This window comes from Lacerta agilis, chromosome 13 (assembly GCF_009819535.1).
Source record: "Lacerta agilis isolate rLacAgi1 chromosome 13, rLacAgi1.pri, whole genome shotgun sequence".
Classification (NCBI taxonomy): domain Eukaryota; kingdom Metazoa; phylum Chordata; class Lepidosauria; order Squamata; family Lacertidae; genus Lacerta; species Lacerta agilis.
The window spans coordinates 15811406-15836099 of record NC_046324.1 but is presented as its reverse complement, the minus strand read 5'-3'; the positions used below and the strand labels follow the sequence as shown (position 1 = coordinate 15836099).

The window sequence follows — 24694 nt, the reverse complement described above, 5'->3', positions numbered from 1 at the left end:
TTTTTAAATACACCCCCGATTTATATGCTGCAATCTCATGCATGTCTGGAAATTCCATTGAACTTCCACATAAAGACATACAGAATCGGGTTGATAACCTGGTTAATTTAGGCTTGTAGGCAGTCATCCACAAAGACCTAAGATTCTTCCTGGGGCGCATCGAAGATCCAGCTTTTTTATTTCACTGATGCCTCTGTACTGTAACACCTGATTACCTGAGGTGAATAGAAACTCATTTCCAGGTGACCAGGCCAGAACATAAATGGTAAGAGAGTTTTTGCTCTTAAGGCCGCCGATGTGCCACAAATGAGAGAAGTAGAGGCATCGAGGCAAATGGGATACTTAAGGCTGTTTCTAGCCTAGTAACTATTACGGACCTAATTGCAAAGTTTAATTTTGTGCCTCAGCTCTTGGCATGCAGCACTGGGATCTTTCATCCCAGGGTTTGAAATTCACCAGGCCCATTTTGCACCTGGCTATCGGCCACTTGCAACCAAGTGAAGATGCTGGGACGCCAGGATGGGGGCCTGACGTCTCCACCATCTGGAGGTGCATGCCTGGAGATCCTTGGATCTTGCTTGTGTTCACACACTAGCAACACATCCTGTAGATATTTTATCTGCACAATTGGAATGAATTTCAGGAACCAAAAAGTTGCATTGAAATATATGACTTTCGAGCTGTCTGGCCCCCAAATGGCAGCAAGGCATTCCGTTTTGGCAACTGTAACCCTGTTTAAAGAACTATTTGGTGCCTAGCAAAGTTAGGGGAGAGACTCCATCAGGCAAGGCCTCCTTCCACCTGCCTTTCCCCACCCTTGGCCCTGGGATTCTTCATAAGGGAGCTGTTCCTGAAGGAAGAACTGTGAGGGGAGAGACTCCATCAGGCAAGGCCTCCTTCCACCTGCCTTGCTCCACCCACTAGTCTTTGGTTCTCAATTTGTATTGTATTATTTTATGTACTGTGGCTTACCATTGTTTTATTGATTAGTTTAGAAATTGTTTATTGTAAATGTTGAGTGGATTTCTGTTTAACTTTTATATGTTGATATTATTTTATATTACTCTAATAATTGTTGAATGTTACTTTTTGATGTAGGTTGCTTATTTTAAAGTTTTGTTTTATTATCACATTTTTGTATTGCATTAGATTGTTATAAGGTGTACATTTTTTGTTTCTTCTGCTTGTAAACCGCCTTGTGTATCGTAAGATAGAAAGGTGGTATACAAATAAAAAATTATTATTATTGTTATTCTAACACTGCTTTCAGTTCTTATAGATTTAGTATTAGAACATAACAAAGTCATGAGAAGGTACCCTTTTCATACTGAATTATTTCCACCTATCTCCTCCCAGGATCTAGGAAAGGTGGTGTGGCAGCTGACATACATACCTTAACCTCTGTCATCTTTTTTCTTTGAAAATTAAGAGCAGCTGGCAATATTGCCTACCATAGCACCATATATAATTTACTAAAAAGGAAGCTATTCTCTCCTCCCTCCCATTTTTTAAAAAGCCAAACCCAGAAATCTCCAATTAATCTCGGTTTCCCATTTTATCCAAGGTTAAAAGCTTCAGAACGAGCCAGCACCTCAAACAATTGTTTGAAGTTGGTGTAAAATATTTTCTTGTTCTGACTCTGATAACCAGGGTCTTCTTTTCTTTTCTTTTTAGTTTGGAAGAAGCAGGCAAGCATGATTAATCAAAGACCTCCGAATTTTATTGTGGTGCACCAAGAAGAGAGAAGGGAGCGGACTGTGTGTGTTGTCTCAAGGATTTTCCATATCGCAGCATCTTTGTTTATATTATTTATTCGGCAATATTTATATGCTGCTTTATAGAAAAGAACCCTAAGCGGCTTATATAAAATAGTATATTGAATCAATATATGAAGGCATTGAATATAGTGAGACTAACAGAACGATCCCAACTATAAAGAGCTGGTGTAAGTTACACTGGCGTAAGTTCCTCCTGCTGTGAACTCTGCGGTAGGTTTTGGGAGGAATTTGATATACGCTACCCTTTTTGCTGGCTACGTTCTGCTAGGTTGCTGAAAAGGGTTTAAAATACGTGTAAGTCTCTCTCTTTCCCCCATACCTTCCATCTCTCTCCCCCTCGCATTCCTTTTTTTTTTTTTGGTACTTACAACAGAATAAGTCGCACCTGCTTTCCCTGGCTGAGCCCCTGCTGATCTGGGGTGAGGGACATATGCCAGTTAAGCCCTAGTTCAGCTGGGACATCCCAATATCCACCAGATCCAAACTATCTCATCTTGGAGGATCTTGGGTTTGGATTGTGCTGCTACCTGGGAAGAAGTGGCTGTAGGCTTGCAGCCACAGTATGGCTTCAGTTTAAACGAATGCAAAGCTTTGTTTTTTAAATTAACTTCGTTTGAATGCTTGTAAATATTAATGAAAGCGTGACAGCTCAGTAGCGAGCACTTCCTTGACTTCAGATTTTAAGGTTTAAAATGAAAGCATCAAAAATTGTTACTATGCCAATTTTAGCATAGATGAGCTGCTTCCTAGACAAGTGCATAAAGAAACATGTTTCCTGTGTGGAATCACCTGGGGGGAAAGTTAGTTACAACTTTGGTGTTTTTGTTTTTTTTATTTGACTCGTATGATATATCCATTCCAGTTGCTCAATTTGACTTGATTTGAGCTTTATGAAATAACGCATTTCTAAAAGTGGAAAAAATATAATAGCAGAAAATGTTCCACCCAATGTAATTGGTTCAGAATTGTGCTCATAGAGGACATTGCAAATATTTGACTTATCAAAGACTTCAGTTGCAGCTTGACTGCACCTCCTGGGCATAAAAGGGAGATGTTTCTCACCTGCATTTCCTCTTAAAATGCATTGTTTCAGTCTTTCTGCTCTGTAGCACTTTTGGCTGATGAAAGAGTTCCCCTAATAAAACCTAATGTACCAGGCAAATTTCCTCAAAGTAATACTCAGTAGCAATGATACTACATAAAATGCCCATCATTGCATGGTGACTGGGTACAATATAAGTTGACTTTAAGGAGTTCTCCAGACTCAGTGGAACTGCCATAGATATGTGTTGAAATATTACACTTCTTTTCCTTAGTTCAGACATTGCACCAGATCATGGTTAAGCTTAACTGTGGTTTGATGTGATGCCTGGATTGATAAACCATGGCTTGCATTTGGCCTGCAGAGCAAAGATAACATTGGGCTGTAGCCTGACACTCTAACCACTAAACCTCACCGACTCTGCTACATTACCCACTATACCATAATACAGGCAATCCTCATTTTGCGTGGGGGTAACGTTCAAGACCCCCATGTGCATCTGTGGGGTCCCTGTTCTGCCCTATTAGTGATGTTTTCAGGTCACTTCCAGGTTTGGCGCCATGCACAATCAAGTATCAGTTGGACGTACATAAATCCGTTGTTGTCTGTATGCATGTTTGGGTGGTTCAGTGACAAACATGACCACTTTAATGGTCTTACCACAGATGCAGTTAGTATCTTGCTACTTTTCTTTGCAATTTTCTGTTGGCTCTTGAAAACCACTTTGTTCCACCTGGCATCCAGAGGTCTCCACCTGGTCGCAATTGGAGCTGAGCCAGTTGCAAAAACGCACCTGGCGCCTGGCTAATTTCTAACACTGTTCCGAGGGTAGCAAAGCTCAATTTTGCATAGACAGTACTGCACTAAATGAACCAAGAGTCTGACACTCTCTATAAAGGAGGCTCCTGTGTCTGTAAATGGCTCAGGACAGTTAACCACCAACACAACCTTACTTGGCTGTATGGGAGGAGAACCATATTGCTGTGTCAGGGAACTGTCCCCGGCTCAGCGCAGGGTGGTGGAAGGGCTCTCGGGATGCTACAGAGAGCCCCGGCCCCACCTGACCAGCAGCACCTCCTCTTCCAGCGGAGGAAATAGCGATGTCTCCAGTGGGGAGCGGCAGGCAGTTTCTGGTCTTGAGAGCAGAGGCTCTGGGGATGTTGGAGAGACCCTGCACTCCTCTCGCTCAGCGGGCGAGGAGAGAGACACGCCATTTCCGGGCGCCCCAAGTGCGCAGAGGGGTGAAACATAAGGAGGGGAGGCGGAGATTTGGGATACCGAAACTCTTATGTTGGAGTCACAGCCGGAAGGGGCCACTCCCGGATTCTGTGAGTGACTGATACAGACATGAACTTGTAGCTCTGCACTGTAAATAGCATGCAAAATAAACCTGTTAAAAGACGGTTTGGAGTCTTGCCTGGTTACCCGCGAGCAACCATCCAGCGGACCTTACATGTTGGCTTAAGGGTAAAATGGGGAGCTGCTGGGTTGGGAGTTTGACTCTCCTCCCCCTGCGTCAAACTCATTTTGCTAAGTCAGGTCTTTCTTTGTCGTCTCCCTTGCAGAGATGGCGTCGGACATACCTGGGTCAGTGACGTTGCCGGTGGCGCCGATGGCAGCTGGTCAAGTGAGAATGACCGGGCCCATGCCTGCTAGAGGAGGAAAGAGACGCTCTGGGTAAGTTGATTTAGCGTGGCAGGCCCTTCCCTTCCCTGTGGGACTACCCACCAATTGATGTTCGGCAGGAACTATCCCTGGGGGGGGGGGAGGTTGACATTCTGCGCACCACGCGCCCACGACTCCCAAGCCTACCCTGGACCATCGGGGTAAGGGGGGGAGCTGCGTCACTTTGCTGACGGCATTCCCCCCTTCCCCCTTTGTTTTGACAGCTTGGGGGAGGCTTGGGAGTTGCCGTCTGGCGGCGCCCCGAATGTCCGCCATGGGCGGCTCGCTCCACCCCCGGCTGCAGGGCACACATGCTGCTCTGGACTCCCGAGTGGCTATCCCGCGCCTGGGAGGGCACCCTCCGCACCACGCCCCCCTCGGCAGCGCGGGCATATGCTCCGCCGCTGGTGGTAGGAGGAGATTTGGAAGTAGAGGAAGATATACAGGAGGAGGAGGAGGGCTAGTGACATCAAAGCCCTTGTCCGCTCTGCTTTGCCAGCTGTATTTCAGAATCTGGGGGTGCTGGGCAGCCTCCCTGGCCTGGTTGTCGTTGTTGCTAAAATGCCAATCTGTCCAGAATAAAACTCTGATAGTGTGCGGCATGTATAACTCAGACTTGGGTTAACAAAAACAAACAATTCTTTAATGTTTTAAAACGTGTTCATTCTATAACACAGAGAAACTATGCAGGTGAAAGAAATTTGCATCATTTATGCTGGTTTTACCACTCTTAGGAAAGGGGCAAGATGCTATGTAAGGCTTTGAAGTCCTGATGGGAAAATGCTGTGGCTTTTGAACTTTACACCAGGGACCTCCCATACTAATTGAAGGATGCATCCTTATGGCATAAGGGCTAGGTACCTGGTGTCTCTGTGTGTTTTAAATCATTGCTTAGGTTCTCATCTTATTCTGTACATTCACTCAGAGACATGACATCATTCAGGCAGTTCTGGCCTCCCCCTCTCTCCTCCCAATCTTATCTGTAGGAAGTGCGTTTTTCATGGGGAAGCTTTCAAATGTGCAAGTCTCCACCTGCAGCCTAGCGATGGAACTGGCCCGAACAAAGCTTTCATCTCTTGACTGTGTACTAAGAGATGGAACTCTTTCCTTAAATGTCTTTAAATATCACTCTAGTGACATTTTAAACAAGTTTTTCCTGCCCTCTCACATGGTATCGAAGAGAACTTTATAATACATCCTTGCATCAGTTTACTGTTAATCCTGTACATGCTTACTTAGAAGTAGGTTCCATTGAGTTCAACGGGGTTTGCTCCCAGGTAAGTAAGTATATATTACTGCAATCCAAAAGGCTTTGTTTGCTTTCTTTTTAAAATTTTAGCATGCATTTTTGTTCTTATATTTAAGACATCTAGCAGCTTGGAACTGAAAATTCAAATTAATATAATTATTTCTCTGGTTTTTGGTCAGTCCTTTCGCAATGGGCAATTAATGTATGAAATGGGAAAGTGAGAATTATTCTTTCATTTTGAACAGTTCCATTTTAAAAAAAGGACCTGCCTCTCTCTCTCTCTCCCTCTCTCTCTCTTTTGTACTTTGGAAAACGAAAGAAATGTCTTTCTCTGCAGTGATACCATTTGTCTTCTTAGAATTACTTCTGCCACTGTTGTGTGATGTGCAATTTACTCACTCTGGCTAGGGGATCTCATCTGATGTGGTCAAGTGAGATAGGAATTGCATTTCACACACCATGTACTACGATCCTAAAGGTTAATAGCCCAGTCTTCAAAACATAATGGAAAGCTCCCCAATGATGCGAACATAGCTTCTGTTGGGATGGAATTTTGAGAATCTATCTGGATTAGAGATTTGGTATGTTCTGGGGTGTGACTCAGTTTCCCGCAGGGCAAAAATGAGGTGTAGAGCTTGTTAACTCCACCTCCTCAAAGACATGCACAGCCTCTGATAATGCGTCTTGATTCATTTCCCACTCGCCTCAAAACCTTTGCTATGCCTTGTTACAAGTGTTCCTCAAGTGGTGCCTTGGTTTACAAACTTAATCTGTTCCGGAAGTCCGTTCTTAAACCAAAGCGTTCTTAAACCGAGGCGTGCTTTCCCATAGCAGCGGGGGACTCAATTTACGAATGGAACACACTCAACAGGAAGCGGAACATGGTCTTCTTCCAAGGCAAAGTTCACAAACCAAAACACCTACTTCCGGGTTTGCAGCGTCCATAATCCAAGTTGTTCATAAACTAAGCTGTTCTTAAACCAAGGTACCACTGTATGTAAATACGACTTTTAAAAGCTTTTAGATTTCCCTGCTCAGTATTCTGTTTCAGTGATTTGTTCTAGCACACTGTTGGGATTTTATTGTGTTTTGATGTTATATTCATTTGGTTTTTAGTTTGCGATTGCATGATTGTAATCCGTATGAACTGCTTATTCGTTTTTATTTATTTATAAAATTTATTAGTTGCTTTTTCTTGCCAAAGGCAACACAAAGCGACTTACAACCCTGAGGGGGTTGGGAGGGTGGCAGTTTGCTAAAACACTCTCTGAAGTGCTTCCCACCCTCCTTTAGTTGCCGCTCTAAAAGGTAAAGGGACCCCTGACCATTAGGCCCAGTCGTGTCCAACTCTGGGGTTGCTGCGCTCATCTTGTGTTATTGGCCAAGGAAGTCGGCGTACAGCTTCTGGGTCATGTAGCCAGCATAACAAAGCCGCTTCTGGTGAACCAGAGCAGCGCACAGAAATGCTGTTTACCTTCCCTATTTATCTACTTGCACTTTGACGTGCTTTCGAACTGCTAGGTGGGCAGGAGCTGGGACTGAGCAACGGGAGCTCACCCCGTTGCGGGGATTCGAACCGCCGACCTTCTGATCAGCAAGCCCTAGACTCTGTGGTTTAACCCACAGGGCCACCCGCTCTAGCAACATTTAATTGAGGGAGGGGAGCTCAGAGAGCAGGTTGCTGAACAACTCTCCTTCTACCCTAATTTAAAGTGCTGGGATAGTGCAGTCGGTAGACCCTTAATCTCAGGGTTATGGGTCCAAGCCCCATGTTGGGCAAAATATTTCTGCATTGCAGGGAGTTGGACTAGATGACCCTTGTGGTCCCTTCCAACTCAACAGTTCCGATTTCTAAACATCGCTTCTTCCCCAGCAGGTCGCCTGGACTACCTGCCACCCACACCACTTTCCCACTCACCAGGCTGCTGTTCTGTCTTCACCCTGTAGTTTGGGATAGCCGCCTATTGGCAGCCATGTGAACTACATTGTGATGACACTTAAAAAAAAATATAATATATAGAGAAAACCCCTTACAAATAATTGTCTCCTAATTTCTAACATTTCTCCTAAAACACACGTTCTTGTATGCAGTTTTGCTGAACATACCCTTTATTGCAAGCAGTTTCTCCCAATTTAATGAATTTTTGTTTTGGTTTTTCTTGGTAAAAAATAAATCTTGGGCACACACACCCCCCGGCATACACACACATTTTTTTTACACACATTTTATGGCTGGAGAATTGCATCACGAAATGTAGAGAACTGCACATTTCCCCAATTAGAATACTGAATTTCAAGAGGCCATTTGCCCACCATTCTCTGTGCTTGTTCTTTATGGAGGAAGAATCAAATATCTCAGTCAGCCTTAAAATGCATCATACCTGCATATATATATATATATATATATATATATATATATTGCACTAAACTTTCCCATCTTGTGTTTTGTTGAGGAAATATAAATGGATAGATCTAGATTCTTCATGGTAAATAAATGACATACAGTGAAATATAATTGATGTAAGGAGGATATTGAAGAGGAAAATAAACGATACTGTGAATATGATAGTTGAAGACCTTCAGAGAAGCAGACATGCTGCCTCAGTTTGATTTAAGATTATATTGGGTTGGCTCACGTGCGAAACAAATTCCACTTTTCAGTTTGCCAAACTGGCCACGGGATGTCACTGTTTCTTCACCAATATACGTACAGTCACAGGCCCTGCCGAGGAATTAAAAGGCGTTTTTTTGAAAGAATTTGATTTGATGCAGAGAGTGTCATTTTCTCTCTCTTTTCAAGGAAAATATAAATGATGGAATTGCAAACTGTGAGCATGATCTAGTTGAAGTTTCAAGTACTTAAAGGCAATATACCGGTAAATCATTGTGTGGTAACGGTTAGAGTGTTGGACAAAGACCAGGAGACCAGGGTGCAAATCCCAGCTCAGCCATGAAGCTTACTGGGTGACCTGGGGCCAATTACTTTCTCTTAGCCTACCCTACCTCAGTGGGTGGTTGTTAGGATGAAATGGGTGGAAGGAGAATATGAATTTAAAATGAATGGTGAATTTAAAAAATAAACCAGGGTAGCATAAGTCTTAAGACAGCCTTCACCAACCTGGTGCCCTCAGACCTTTTGGGCTGCGACTCTTATCAGCTATACTGACTGGGGCTGATGGGAAGGAGTTATAGTTCTCAAGCACCTGGAGGGCACCAGGTCAGCGAAGGCTGGTCTAAGCATTCCTCATATCTTGTGGGTTTTGGCTTCTGATCTCCACATGGCTGCAAATGTTTCCCTACAGTTATAAAACCGCACAGCATTCTGGGAGTTATGTCTGTTCTTAAACCCTTTAGAATTCATAGGAGGCGACATCAGCCAAAAAAAGGGTACATGGATGTCAAGAGTTTTATTTTGGGTTCTTGGAGTTCTTCCATGAAAAGTTAAGATATTCCGGATGGTGACTAGAGAGCAGAACAAGAGTTCATTGACTAGATCATGTGGGCAAAGACACTGGTCTGGGATTTGAGGAGAGTTGGGCCCACAACTCCCTGAGAAGGATGCTCTGGGGACCGCACTGGTCATGTGCTCCTGCCCAGAGCTCCTTGGACATACCAAGAGTCTAGGTAGAGCCAAACTCTAGGTGGGAGCTGCTGACCAGCTTTCCATCAGTTTCTTCCTCCTTCCTTCTGGGAAGTTGGAAGTGGGAAGCAGGAACTAAAGAAACATGGGAAGGTCATAGGAGGTCTTAGAATCCTGTTTTTGGAAACTGGACTGGGCTGAGGTAGAATGAATCCTTTACATGGCCATGCAGTATCTGTTTTGAATTAGTTCATTAAAATGTGGCATTTGGATAGGGCTGCTAATCAAATCTAGCCCAGTCTTTTTTTCTTTTCTTTTCTTTTCTTTTCTTTTGGAAGCAGCACTAGCAAACAGAAAAAGGGGAAGAAGGGTTTTCAATATCAAAAACCAGAAACAGGCCACATTGAAGCTGTTGTTTCTTTGAATCAGAATGACTCATTCAGAAAACTTACCATTTTTTCTTTCCCACCAGGATGGAGTTTGATGATGAAGATGGTGAAGGACCCAGCAAATTTTCAAGGTGAGGTTTTTTGTTTTTTTAAAGGGTTCCAAAAAGGGACGTGTTAATGGAGGTAGCATACAAATTTGAATTATTGGTCTGTCAGGGTTGTTGCTGAAATTTATTACACTTAATAATAGGGCTGCCAGTTGAAGATGCCATCGCCAGTCAGGCATACGAGTTTTAATCCATCAGTTCTACATAAATTTGCCTGTGAGAAAACAATGCAACCAGGGCCATGCTTCAGTGATAGATCACCTGTTGTGCATGCGGATGATCCTAGCTGAATGAACGAATAGTCTGTCCGAGTCTCCCTATATTCCAGATAATTCTGAAGCCAAAAGTGTGCCCTGTAGTATTGTAATTGAAACACCGCTTGGGGTTTTGCAACTTTTAAAAATTAACACAGATTCTGAGCACAGGCTAAAGATTTTGAGATGATGCACTCAAGTTTTATGGCAGACATTCCCTTAAAAGTGACATTCCCATTTTCCTCATACATAGGCCCAGGATGTGCCTCTTCTGAGGGAGTACTTTTTATAAATTATTTTTAACTCTGTGAACCTTATGGCGGCTATGATACCACTTTAAACAACCATGGCTCCCCCCCCCAAGGAATTATGGGAGAAGTAGTTTGTTGTTAGGGTTGTTAAGAAATCTCTATTCCTAACAAAGAGCTACGGTTCCCAGGGTAGTTTAACAATCAACCCCTCTCAGGGAATTGTAGCTCTGTGAGGGGGATTGACACCTCTCAGCATCCTTAACAAATTATAGCTCACATAATTCTTTCAGGGAGGCCATGACTGTTTAAAGCAGTATCAACACTCTTTAAATTTATGGTGTAAATGTGGCCTTATTTTACAAGGCTTGGAGATCAAACACCACCCACTCAGTGGTCAAATGATCTCACTGCCCTTCCATCAGATGTCAGTAAGAAATAGATATCTATCTGATTTTTAGAAGGCATCTGAAGGCAGCCCTGTTTAGGGAAGTTTTTAATATTTGATGAATTATTGTATTTTAATCTTTTGTTGGAAGCCGCCCAGAGTGGCTGGGGAAATCCAGCCAGATGGGCAGGGTAAATAACAACAACAACAACAACAACAACAACAACAACAACAACAACAATAGTTGTTGTTGTTGTTGTTGTTAATAATAATAATAATAATAATAATAATAATAATAATAATAATTACACAGCTTATAATCGTCAATCTCATTTAGGCACCTCTTTGGACATAAGGACTGCTTATATCAATCTATATTTTTGAATTAGAATTAATGGAGTATTCTCATTGTTAATTTCCCCTGGCAATGTTTTCATCTTTCAAATCATTTTTAAAAAACTTACTAGTAAAAACAATTTCAGTGGTACCTTGGTTTAAGAACAGTCACTGGTTTAAGAACAATGCAGTTTACAAACTCTGCAAAACCAGTTTGAGAACTTTACCTCGGTCTAAGAATGGAATCTGAACGGTGGAAGGGCACCGGCAGCAGGAGGCCTCATTAGGGAAAGCGCGCCTCGGTTTAAGAATGGCTTCGATTTAAGAACGGACTTCCAGAACGGATTAAGTTCGTAAACCGAGGTACCACTGTAATAATATATTCAGCATTGCAGCCCTATTGTTATTCCATTAGAGAATTTTATGCCTCTCCAATTTCAAGACAGAAGAGTTCAATGTAGTAGGTTTATTTGGATGCTAGAATAATTTTCCTATGCTTTGGCAACCTACAGTGCTGCAGTGTATTGAAAGTAAATCAGAATGACCAGGGGTTGTCTTCTGTAATATGTCAAACTTTGTAAGCTTTTATAACTGCAATTTTACTGCACTGTCATCGCACAGCCTGAGACAGCAGTTTCTCTTGAAATGAATGGAATGACAAAGTAGCATTTATCTTAACAGCTTCCCGGGAGCTCTTAGATCCATCAGCTGCATGCAGAGTTAACAACCTCTTCACTGCTATTTTTTAGGCTCACATTTTTGCATTGCTCAGTGAATCTAATTGCAGCATCATGGCAAAATTTGAAATGTATTTAAAGCCCTATGGCTTTTCTTTTTAATAAAAGATAACTTTTGTACGTTGAAAAAAAATCACATATATGGTGTTATTTAATGTGAACCACAGTCAGGTGTGTGTGACAACGGAAAGTGTCCTAAAATGGCACCTGGGCCTTTTCAGATGAAATATTCTAACATAGTTTCAGTGTTGCTTGCACAAGCCACGGCAAACCAAATGCTGCCACATTCCCCTTGATACAGCTGCAAGGTGGAGATGAAAAGCAACCACAACTACTTTTAAGCTAACCACAGTTCCCTATTACATCAAAGCTGTGGTTGATTTAAACTGTGGCTCATTCAAGCAAACTGGCTGATAGCCCTAGCCTATTCACTCACCATAGTTTAAACTAAGAGAATCCAATTTGTGCCATCCAGATGTTGTTAAACTACAATTACCATCACCTTCAACCTTTGGCTCATGCTGGCTGGGGCTAATGCCTATGGTGGTCCAACATAGCACTATGTTGGCTACCTCTGGTTTAAATTAACCACAGTTCTCCGAGTTTTGATGTAACAGGGAACTGTGGTTAGTTTAAAAGTGGAAACGAATCTGCTAATTTACATTTCATGGTTGCACTAGAGGAAGGAATGTGTGAATCTGAGACTGTGCACATAACACTAAACTATGGTTTGCCATTGCATTTTGAATCAAGACAATTGTAAGATTGCCAGATGTGTAAATAATAATAATAATAATAATAATAATAATAATAATAATAATAATAATAAATTTATGATTTATACTCTGCCCATCTGGCTGAACGTGAGTACATGGTGATATCTTTGTCATGCTTGTCCTCTGTAATCCTATTTATTATTGTTTTTTTTTCTTTTATAGGTATGATGATCAAATCTCTGGGGATAAGGAAAAATACTCAAGGTAGGCGTTGAGAGAACAGTGAGGGATAACCCTGTCTTATAACAGAATCAAGCTTTTCAATGAAAAATAAAGTTGTGAACAAAAACAAGCTAAAAACTCATCAAGCAAAACGGATAACTGCCAGAGCATATATTGGAACGTTAACAATTATAATATACAGTCAGAAAATAACGGATGTAAAAAAGCTGGGATAAATAGGGAGGCAGTTGGGAAAGGTCTGAAGCTCAGTTGTAGAACAATTGCTATGCATGCAGAAGGTCCCATGTTCAGTTCTTGGTAGCTCAGTTGGTTAGAGCGTGGTGCTGATAATGCCAAGGTTGCAAGTTCAATCCCCATACAGGACAGCTGCATATTCCTGCATAGCAGGGGGTTGGACTAGATGATCCTCAGGGTCCCATCCAACTCTGCAGTTTTATGATTCTCCTGGTATGGCTGGGAGTGAACCCTGTCTGAAATCCTGGAGAGCTGCTACCAGTCAGTGTAGACAATGCTGAGCTAGATGCACCAGTTGTGTTCTATGCTGGCCAGGATCTCACTTACTGCCACCCAGTGAGTGAATAGCTGGCCTAGCTCCTTGCTTGCATCTTGCAAATCACTTTCCCGCCACTGTCTAGACCTGGATAAGCAATTTTTGGGAGGCAAAATGATTTTTAACGCTAAAGGAAATGCGTAGGAAGCTGTGTATGAAACCATGGGCAGTGGTGTCTGGGATATGCAGCAAAGACGTCACTGCAGTATCTAAATGTGTCTGTGCTTTCAGAAGGTGGGCTCTGGGAGATCTCTGCTATCGAGGGAAGGGTAAAGTGGCAGAGCGCTTGTTTGCATGCAGAAAATCCCAGGTTCAATCCCCAATGGGTTGGATTCTGAGAGATCTCTGTTTGGAACCCTGGAAGAAGAAGAAGAAGAAGAAGAAGAAGAAGAAGAAGAAGAAGAAGAAGAAGAAGAAGAAGAAGAGTTTGGATTTGATATCCCGCTTTTCACTACCCGAAGGAGTCTCAAAGCGGCTAACATTCTCCTTTCCCTTCCTCCCCCACAACAAACACTCTGTTAGGTGAGTGGGGCTGAGAGACTTCAAAGAAGTGTGACTAGCCCAAGGTCACCCAGCAGCTGCATGTGGAGGAGTGGAGACACGAACCCGGTTCCCCAGATTACGAGTCTACCACTCTTAACCACTACACCACACTGGCTTTATCACTCATTTTAGATAGTATGGTGCTCAATGCCTTGTTCCTTTGTTGAGGCATCATCCAATGCTTGGATGCCATCAATGCAATTAAGCAGTCTTGTTCTGCAGAAGGGTTTTGGTGAGAGGTAACTATCATGCATGCTGGGCATTTAAATTGAGGTATACCAAGGTATACCTCTCACAACTCTGTCTCTCCCATACTCAGCTCACATCTCCACACACCACAGGTACCCTTTCAGCGTAATGCACTAATGCCCTCTGTGATATATGTTTTTAATGCCTTCAGAACATATATTTATAGAAAATTTCTGTTTGAACTCTCTTGTTCTCCCTGGAGGGATTCTATGTTTAAAATCTGGCAGAAATTCTGGGATGCATTTTATCCTTTCCTCCTCATTTTATAGCTGCCCCTCACTTAAGTTCTTGGAACAAAATGCAAAATGTTTTTTTTAGCAATTTTAGAGTGACTCCCCCCACCCCAATATTATTGGTCCTGCCTCTCTCCTGCAAAGAACTTACAATCCAACGCATTTACTAACAAGATACAAGTTTGAACATCATAACCTGCATGGCTCTGGGCACAAAAAGCACAAAATGTGTGATTAGGTGCAGAATTGTGCTTCCTGAGAAAGGGCAACGCCTGAATAAACCTTGCAAGCTGAAGGAAGGGGTGATGAGATAAAGATTTCCAGTCCTGCTTAGATTGCCTGGAGTTTCACCACTTTCCATAATTTCCTGTCCCCTCCCTGTGATCTGCCAAACTAGAATGGATTATGCAACTAAAATATAAATAAAATCTGCTCAGTTGTATAATTTATGCATGTTGCAGAATTTGACTTTTCATATTGCATAATTTATTTTTCATTTGAGCTATTTTGATACTGCTTAATCGCTGAATTTCTTATCTGGGTTATCTGGGGGCAGTTAAAAATAGCATGGAGTTCACTTTGCTTTGAACATAGTATTTCTTTGAACTGGTATAAGCTTTTGCTGGACAGATTGGCTCAAGCTTGGGGAGTCCTATTTATAAGTGTTTCAAAACTTCATTTTCAAGCTTTGTAAAGCTACAGCTCTCTTTGAAACCATTGGTTCCCTTCTCTCCCCACCAACTCAGATTGGACTTGAAGTGGTTACGTGACCCAAGTGTTCACCAATTTATTGTCTCAATGTCGAGCTCCGTGTTTACTTCAAGGCACGCATGGAGCTCCCCGGCCTGCAGAGACCCGCACCATTCACTTCAGTGGAGGAGGAAGATCTGCCCATGCAAATAAATGTGAACGTGGATCTACTTCCTCCATTTAAAAAACCAGGCTTTGTGGACAGGGGGTCTCCATCCGTGCTCCTGTGCCTGTCAGAAATCACTAGGCTTGGGGTTGCTTGCCTTAGTTTTCCCAAAATGCAAAATCGAAGACAAAAAATGCTTTACCTTGCTATGCACTTCGAAAGTCCCTGAGTGAAAAGTGCCCCAATAAGTTTTTGTTTTCTACCAACATGGCATGGCTTGGACAGGCTGGGACATTGACGTGTGATGTGGGGAGGGAGGTGCAATGAATCTCTCCCTCTTGGTGGAAATTGGACCACCCATTGCCAAACCATTGCTTATTTTTGTAAGAAAGGATGGCAGCCATAAGAAGGCTATAACACAGTGGTGGTGGACCTATGACCCTCCACAGCTTCCATCATCCTCGACCACTGTTCATACTGTTTGAGGCTCATGGGAGCTGAAATCCAGAACCACCTGGAGGACCACAGGTATCCCATCCCTGCTGTACCAGGATAAATGCAGGGCCATCACTGGGGTGGTGCTAAAGCTGCCTCAACATGGTGTCTTCCAGATGTTGTTGGATTCCAACCAGCCCAGCCAGCATGGCCAATGGTAAGAAGGGTTTGGGATCTGTAGTCTACCAACATCTGCAGTGCACCTGGTTGGGAAAAGTTGCCCTAGCTTAGGGTTCCCCAAACTTGGGTCTCCAGCTGTTTTTGGACTACAACTCTCATCATCCCTAGCTAGCAGGAACAGTGGCCAGGGACAATGGGAATAACTGGCCCATAGAACATATTTGGAACCCCTAAGAATGGACCTCCCGACACTCTGCGTAGCCTTGTCCTTTTGGTTCTCCGTCTCTTGGCCATGCTAGAGTGTGACGCAACCCTCCTACATGCTCTGACTATTGTAACGATTTCCAAGCACTGCATCTTTTACCGACAGCATCTCGCTTTCTCTCTCGGTTTGCTCCTTCTTATGTGCGTTTAGGGAGAACCATAGTGAGATCGAGAGACGCAGGAGGAACAAGATGACCCAGTACATCACCGAGCTCTCTGACATGGTGCCCACCTGCAGCGCCTTGGCGCGCAAACCTGACAAGCTGACCATTCTCCGCATGGCAGTGTCACACATGAAGTCCATGAGGGGCACTGGGAACAAATCTACCGATGGAGCATATAAGCCTTCCTTCCTCACTGAGCAGGTGGGTGGCTTTTTGGTGGGGGGAAGGCCGTGGCCCTGAACGAAGGGGTGGGAGCCTTCAGTGCAGTTTCACACTCACGGCAGCAAGCATCTGTTTGCCAGCAACGGAGAAGCGCAGTCAAAGGTTGCCCCACTTTCACTGCACTTCCCTGATGGGATGGCAGATCTAGACTTGTTGTTGTGCAGTGGGTGGAAACGGCCTTTGGGACCCCTGCGCCTTTCAGTCTCCAGTCTACTAGTCTTTCCGTCTACTAGTGTGATGCAGATGTTCGCCATGCTTGGGGGTGGTGTGATACGAAACACACAGCTGCCGCTGAAATTGTCAGCCATGGACTGTATCTGGTGTAGCGCTAAGTTCAAGTAACTTAGCGGTTTACCTCTGCTGGTGTGAAATGTTTTAAGCTAGCAGGACGTCGTTGTGCAAGAGAATGCCGGTAGTTTTGTTGGGGAAATAGATTGTGCAATCAGTTGCACAGCAGGTTTCTCTGTGTGCACCTGTTGCATTTGGTTCCCCTGTTGCTCAGTGTTGAAATTCACCCGTCTGCTTGTGAATGAGCCCTTGCACTAGCAGAGAACATTTAGATACAGACCCATATGCCCCCGACCCTCTTCTGTATAGCATTATTCGTGACATGGCATGTCTTGGTTTCCTTGCTCCATGGAATTGTATTTGAGGGAGCGGGGGGAGAGAAGTCTACATCACTGCGATGTTGCATTGCGAGGCGATTTGTACAAATTGACAAAGGATAAAGGGGGAGTATAGTAGGTTCCAGCTCCTGGGAGAGCTGACTGGCTGGTTATAGGGCCATTGCCTTGTGTTGTAGACTTCTGTGAGGCTGGATGTGAGGGACTCCTTCTCTTGAGTCAGAGGATGGTGCCAGGATGGATTCTGAATAAGGTACTTGGCAGTCCCCCCCGCAAGGAAGTTGCCTGAACCTCATCAGAGTGCTGCAAGGGTCATGAGAATGTGTAGCCCCAGACTTGCACTTCCTGGTTTGGCGGCATATGCATAAAACATCTTAGTCTGCATTAAAAACATAAGATAAAATGAAGGGGACTTCATGTGCACATGGGACTCACTACACCTGCTCCACAGTTGTGGAATACTCCCTTCCTCTGCAGACACATGTCAGCATTTTCAGAAGCACCATAAAAAAATATTTGCCGTTGCGGTGAGCTTTTGGTTGCTGTGGGTTGAGCTCGAATGAGTGTCACCCTTTTCGTATTAGTTTTAGTTTTGTTAGTGTTTCTGTGTTATCACTAGTTTGGGGAAATGGCTTCTGCGTAGTTAAGTCTTTGGTTGTATACTTCAGAGGTTTTCAACCTTTTGGAGTCCATGGCTCCCTTGACCAGCTTTCTGTGGCAAGCCTGTGGGGCTCAGAAGCCCAGTTATGTTACCCCTTGCCTGCTGAGCTGGCAGCCTTTTTCAAACACCCTCCCTTATGGAGGGTTCCCTCAGCCTCCTCTTCCCCCTCCTTGGGAGTCCTCTGGGCAGCCACAGCTGCCACCCCAGTCTCTGACCTGCCCCACCCCAAAGAGAGTGCCTCCTTACACTGCCCCACAGGGCCTGGGAAGCACCACCTGACCATCCCCAGAGGCACCATTCCTTGGTAGCTTGTAGCCAGGGCTGCTGCAACAAACAGCTGTGCAAACCTTTGGGAATCAAAGACACAAGAGGGTATCAGAGGAGGGAGGGAAGGAAGGAAAGAGGGACAGAGGCTGGTGTTAACTGCAACACCCCAGACCATCATTCAAGGCACCCCAGGGTGCCACAGCACACTCGTTGAAAACCACTGGTATACTTCTTCATCCGTGGAGACCAGTAAGGTAAGCCAAACATATATGTGACTTCATCTGTGGCCCAGAGTTATCTCCCCTGCATTTGATCTAAATGAGAAGATTGTATATGTGTAAAAGAGTGGGGGTTGGGGGTGCCACAGGTAAGCCTAATCCCAGTTCCAGATTTGCACATAATAGCAAACTCTGGTTAGCTGGAGACAAAAGCTTATGACTTCCTTACAGAAGGGGAGGGGAGGGGGAGCTCATACATGGAACACTAAACCATGGTTTAGCATAGGGATGGGGAACCCATGGCCCACCAGATGTTGCTTATTTTGTAGCCTTTGACTTTCGTGAGGCCAGGGATCCATCATAAGCTATCTTGGTTGGGGCTAAAGCAAGTTGGTTTCTAATCACATCTGGAGGGCCACAGATTCCACCTATCAGCGAGTTAGCACTATGACCAAACCAAGATGCCGGGCAAATTCACACAATCAAATCCTGACTTAATAAGCCATGGTATAAATGAATAGTGTTCAGCTACATGCAGCTACATACCCATGCCCAAAGAGTGCTCTTTTCTTCAAGTGAACAAGCCAGGATTCTGCTCTTAACCACAGTTTCCTGTTACATGTGCAACCAGAAACTATAGCTATTGGCTTACATTTGAAATGTAACTTGATATCCTGACTTGCTATTGTTGTTGTTGTTGTTGTTGTTGTTGTTGTTAGTATTATTATTAACTTCATTTCTATACAGCTTTACATTTTAAAGAAAAAATCTCAAAGCTGTTTACAACACAGTAAATTTCCATGAGCACAGCTGCTGTGTTGGGTTCCTCTGTTTATCCACATTAGTACTTGTCCTTGCGAAAGTGGACAGGGAATATTGAATGCAGCCCAGTGAGCAGGAATGGCAGACTGAATGAGAATAAAACAAAGCAATTTACTAAACTACTGCAGTTTTATCCAAGTACGTTGTCCGACAAAAGCCGGCCTTTGCTAATGGAAATGAATTCAGTGTTGAAAAGAAGTAACACAAAAATAATTATGTACTCCTGGTAAAAAAAAACTGCTTTTCATTTATTTAGGCTTGCTCCCTAAATTACTTGTTTCTTCTCCTTTTCTTGGCAAGGAACTGAAACACCTCATCCTTGAAGCTGCAGATGGCTTCCTCTTCGTTGTTGCTGCTGAGACAGGCCGGGTGATCTACGTGTCTGATTCTGTCACTCCTGTTCTCAACCAGCCCCAGTCAGAGTGGTTTGGAAGCACTCTGTATGAACAGGTTCACCCCGATGACGTGGAAAAGCTGAGGGAGCAGCTCTGCACATCCGAGAACTCAATGACAGGTCAGCTGTTTCCTTGAGCTGCGCACCTATCGCTTGGCATTCAGGACAGAACTTACTTTCTTTTCTCTTCTCTTCTTTCTTTTCTTTTCTTTTTTGCATATAATTTTTTATTATTTTATACTAAATTGCTACAAAAAATAAAATATACATTCACATTCATTTCAGTTTTGGCTATCATAGCCATGACTTCCCTCAGACCTTCCACATGGCATTCAGAATTATATCTTAATATTATACTTCTTTGATCTACCATTGCTTACATTATCATAAATCTCTTACTCACTCTATCTGCCATAATTACAATAATATTTCTACACATTAACTACAAAGCTTCTTGAAGTCCTACTAGCGTTTTCAACTGCGAATTGTTTGTCAAATAGTTCGTAAACTTTAACCAGTCTTTGATGAATTTCTGGTCCCGCTGTTCCCGGATCCTTCCCGTCATTTTGTCCAATTCTGCATATTCCATTAATTTCACTGTCCAATCTTCTTTTGTTGGCATTTCTTCTTGTTTCCACCTTTGTGCTAGCAAAATCCTAGCTGCAGTCACTGCGTATTGGAAAAGTTTAACATCCTGTTTTTAAAATGTCTGTACCTATAATAGCTAGTAAAAAGGCTTCAGGTTTTTTAGCAAAGTTATACTTCAACATTTTTCTCAATTCATGATATATCATATCCCAATATGCCCTCACCTTCTTACACTCCTACCACATATGATAAAAGGTACCGACACTTTCCTTACATTTCCAACACTTATTATCAGACTTATACATCTTTGCTAGTTTAACTGGGGTAATATGCCATAGATAGATGGTTCTCTTCTTTCTTTTCAAGCAGTATAAAGTTTTTGGCTGTTTTCTGTGTGATATTCCAGCGTGCTCTGGCATCTTTGCTTTGAATGTTGCCGATTTTTGAAGGGAATTTTCAAACGTTACATGGGCACTATTCACAAAATGGCGGCCGTGAGGCTGTGGCCTAGTACAAAGAGGCTGCCACATAGCAGAAAAGAAGACCGGGTCAGAAAAATGGTATGGTCATCCCCCCTCCACATCAAATGCCCCAACCAGTAATCCAACCTTAAGGTACATGGTCCAAACACGCCTGATGGTCAGGTTCTTGAGTAGGTGAGGCGAGTCTGCTAGTCACCTTATCTCATTGTCAAGTTGCTCAAGCCAAGGAAACAATCTTGGGATAGTTGTTATACAAGGCCATCAAGGTTTCCTCCTAGTGGTTTCTGCAGCCAACTGTGGTTGGTAACCAAAGCTGATGATCACCATTTCTTAGTTAGGCTAAAATGGAAAACTGTGGTTGAGGCTTCCTGATTTAATTGCTGCATGTGTACAGGCACTCTGTGTGTAAACAAAAGGTTTGTGCAGTATCTCTAGTTATTAAGCTGAGCTATTATCATCTGAACCAGCTTGTTCACACTTTTAGAGAAAGAAAATGCTCAAAAATGCTACTTTTCTTTGGAAGAAAAGTGCAGGTGCAGGGCCCTGATCCAGAGCATGCCTGTTTCAAGGTGTGACTGTAAATTGAACATATCCTTCCTACCCTTTTTGGCCACTGTTGCTTCTCACTATGGGCGTTGGCTGGGGGGTATCTGCTCCCACCTCAATCAAATAAATCAACTTAACTAAATACTTAACTAATACTTAACTAAGGTTCTTCCCCTCCTAATATGAATCCTGCCCCACCCCACCCCCCAATAAATCATGGCTATGCCCATGCTTCTTGCCTGCATCTCTCTGCTGTCTTCCTCATTGTGAAAATTTAGATAATTGGCTACTTGGGCTTCTCATCTCCCTCCCCTGCCCCTCTCTCTCTGGCTACGATGAGTCTCCATCTTTGCTGATATAACTACATTTTATTTCTAAATAAGCAAGTTGTTTTGTGGGATTGTTTTTTTTTCTATTGAAGTGTGAATAATCTAATGTATTGTTTGCCCTTAAGAAGGGGGACAAGATAGGCCCGTTCAAATTGGCCTTTTCTTCTGTGGTTTTAATGGGAAATTCAGGTCAAGGAGGACAAAGGGGCAGTCTGACATTTTCTTTCTGGTGGTTTAATGCTGATGTAGGTGCTTTATAATGGTTATCCTTTTTATCTTAGCCACTGTCTCAAGTTTATTTTGGCGGCTGCCTTCCCATCGACTTGGCTCCGTGACTGAATTTCCATCTAATTGTGTTTGTGTGTGTGTGTGTGTGTGAGAGAGAGTTTTTGTCTTTCTAGATTCGTGTACATGTTTTTTGTTTCTGTTTTATGATTCCATATTCTGTTTATGGGTTTAACTTCCTTTTCCTTATGATTGTGACCTTGAACTTAGTCTGTTTTTTCTCATATATATATATATATGCTGTAAAAATATTCTTTCGGGCAGTTATAAAAGGGCTTGAAAAGATCTAATTCTTGGCAATGTGGCTGTTTGGCAGTGTAAGCGTTCCTGCTCTTCGCTATGCTGTATATCTTAACACAGCCTTTGGTTTTCTTCTGTGCTTCTGTTCATTTTATTTATTACATTATTTCCTCCAGAGAGCTTAAAGCCGTTTATGTGGTCCTCATCATTCTTATGTTGTCTTTGCAACAATCCTTCCAGGTAGGGTAGGCTGAGAGAGAGAATGGCTTGGCCCAGGGTCATCCTTCATGGCAGGGTTTGAAACCTGGGTCTGCCCAGTCCTAAGCCTTCACTCTAACCATTGCACCACACTGACTCCCCATCCATGTTGTGTACCACAGGCTGTCTACAATGATATGTCACCAGCTAAACATCGCAATATACTGATATATCACAATGTCTGAAATATAGACGGAGCTATGTCGAGGTGTTGGCTGGCTTGATGGTTTGTCCCACATTGCGATTTTTGCATAACACACACACTTCATGATTCGCGAAATACTGCCAGGTCAAAAACTATGAAATTGATATCATGATAATGGACTTCAAATGGGTTTTGGACGATATATCGCCCAGCCCTAGCATATTCCTGCATTGCAGGGGTTTGGACTAGATAATCCTCGGGGTCCCCTTCCAACTCTGTGATTCTATGAGAGAGACCTGGAGGGCCACATCCCCCCCCCCCCCAGGACTGAGGTTTCCCATCCATGTTGCAGATTGTGCTGGTCCCTTACTGCATCATCCCTGATCTTTGGCATGCTGGCTGGAGCTGAAGGGAATGGTCGTTTTAACAACAACTGGAGGATGACAGGTTCCCCACTCCTAAATTAGAGTTTCTAAAATCCCCTTTCAAAGCCCGTGCCCATCACCACACCTTGTAGTGGAACATCACAACCATCTCCTCACTTACGGTCAAATTGTGCTTCATGGACGAAGAAATCTGACCTTACACTGAGTCAGGTCACTGGACCATCTAGCTCACTGTGGTCTACAGCTTGCTGGCAGCAGCTCTCCAGGGTTTCAGAGATGCGTCTCTCCAAGCCCTACCTGGAGATGCCTGGGATTGAACCCAGGACCTTCTGCATGCAAAGCAGATGCTCTGCCACTAAGCTATGGCCCGTTCCCTTTAGACTCCATCTACTCAGGAAGTAGGTTTTGTCGGGAGCACAGTGGAAAAGACCTACTTGTCCTTTGGGGCCCTGTCCATCACACATGATGTCCACTTAAGCCTGGCATTGCAGTTGTCCAGAGAGAATGAAACCATGTTCCAGCATGCTCTCGTGGGCTAAAGCAGCTGGTTTGGGGGAACTGCTGAAACATTTAAATGGGTAGTATAAGCAACTGTTTCATTTTCTACTTCTATGGTTTGGCAAGCTGTGGGAGAGCAGTGGGGTTAACGATATCAAATAAAATGGATTGGGGAGGAACGGAAGGGAGAGCTACATGGATGCCTGAACTCGGAACTTTGGCAAACCATTTGGGCAGCCCCTGGGCCTTTCTCATACTTTTTTTTCTTCCCAGGGAAACCAGTTTTGTACTGAAGAAAAGGTCAGCAGAATCCTTGAAAGAAGAGCATGTTGTTGTGTAGCCAGCTGTTTTGTTTTGCTTTTGGCTTTTTTCTTTTCTTACACACACACACACACACACACACACACACACACACAAACGTCCCGTTCTCCACAGGCTGCCGGAAACTTGAATGTGCTCAAAGGGTTCTCCATGACTGGCAGCTATTCAGGATATAAAGGCCATTCAGGGAACCAACTGGGTTCAGTTTTTTGTTTTCTTCTGCCTGCAGCAGTGCTTTGACGTGGAACCTGAAAATGCATGTCCCAAGTGCTGTAGAGAATGGAACTGCTGGTTATTTTATTTACAGTGGTACCTCCGTTTACGAACTTAATTCGTTCCGGAAGCCCGTTCTTACACCGAAAACGTTCTTAAGCCGAGGCACGCTTTCCCCAATGAGGCTCCCCGCCGCTGGTGCCCTTCCACCAGTCAGCTTCCATTTGTCTTTCAAGGCAAAGTTCGCTAGCCGGAACACCTACTTCCGGTTTTGTGGAGTGCATTGCCCGAATCATTCATTAACAGGACTGTTCTTAGACCGAGGTATAACTGTACAGTCTTGCCCTACCACTTTGCTATGGCCCTTCTCCTGAACTTTAGACATTTTGCATGCAATGAAGGTATCCTGCCCCTCAACAATGGTGCTTCCCTGAGCCTTTTTCAGATCTTCAGCAAGGGGAGAACAGTTTGTAAGGCTTGGAGAGAGAATATATGTGAAGCACGTTAAGGCAGGTAGCATAGCTCAGAAGTGAAACATGTTTGTGTGTGTTTTCCGGATGTGTTTATTTAAGGAATTCTTACCTTCAATCTCTTTCATTCACAAAAAAATCCAAAGGCAGCTTATGGTGAAGTTAAAAACAAACAATGGGTGCCACCACTAAGAATGTCCTGTCTCAACTACCTGCTTCCTTTACCACAGCTGGTGGTGGGAATGTAGAGCAGAGACTCAGAAGATTTGAATATGTAAAGGAGTTTCATGAGAAAGAGGTGATTCTAGTAGGCTAGGCTGGGGAATTTGTGGCCGTCCAGATGTTGCCAGACTAAAACTCCCCATCATCCCTGGAGCTGATGGGAATTGTGAGTTTAACAAAAATCTGGAGGTCCACAGGTTCCCTGTCCCTTACTAGGCTAAATGACAATTCATCCGCCTGTGCAAGACAGCTACTTCCATGGTCTTCTAAGATATACCATGTTGAGTGTTCTTTCATA

General features: G+C 43.5%; 1 protein-coding gene across 1 annotated transcript in view; it reads left to right on the top strand.

Moving 5' to 3' along the window:
• Positions 1-24694, top strand: part of ARNT2 (aryl hydrocarbon receptor nuclear translocator 2) — a 141539-nt gene that overhangs the window by 29051 nt on the left and 87794 nt on the right. The window contains exons 2-5 of the mRNA XM_033166824.1: positions 4386-4497; positions 9787-9834; positions 16194-16407; positions 19320-19533. Coding sequence (XP_033022715.1) covers positions 4386-4497; positions 9787-9834; positions 16194-16407; positions 19320-19533 — 588 coding nt within the window. The remainder of the gene's footprint in view (positions 1-4385; positions 4498-9786; positions 9835-16193; positions 16408-19319; positions 19534-24694) is intronic.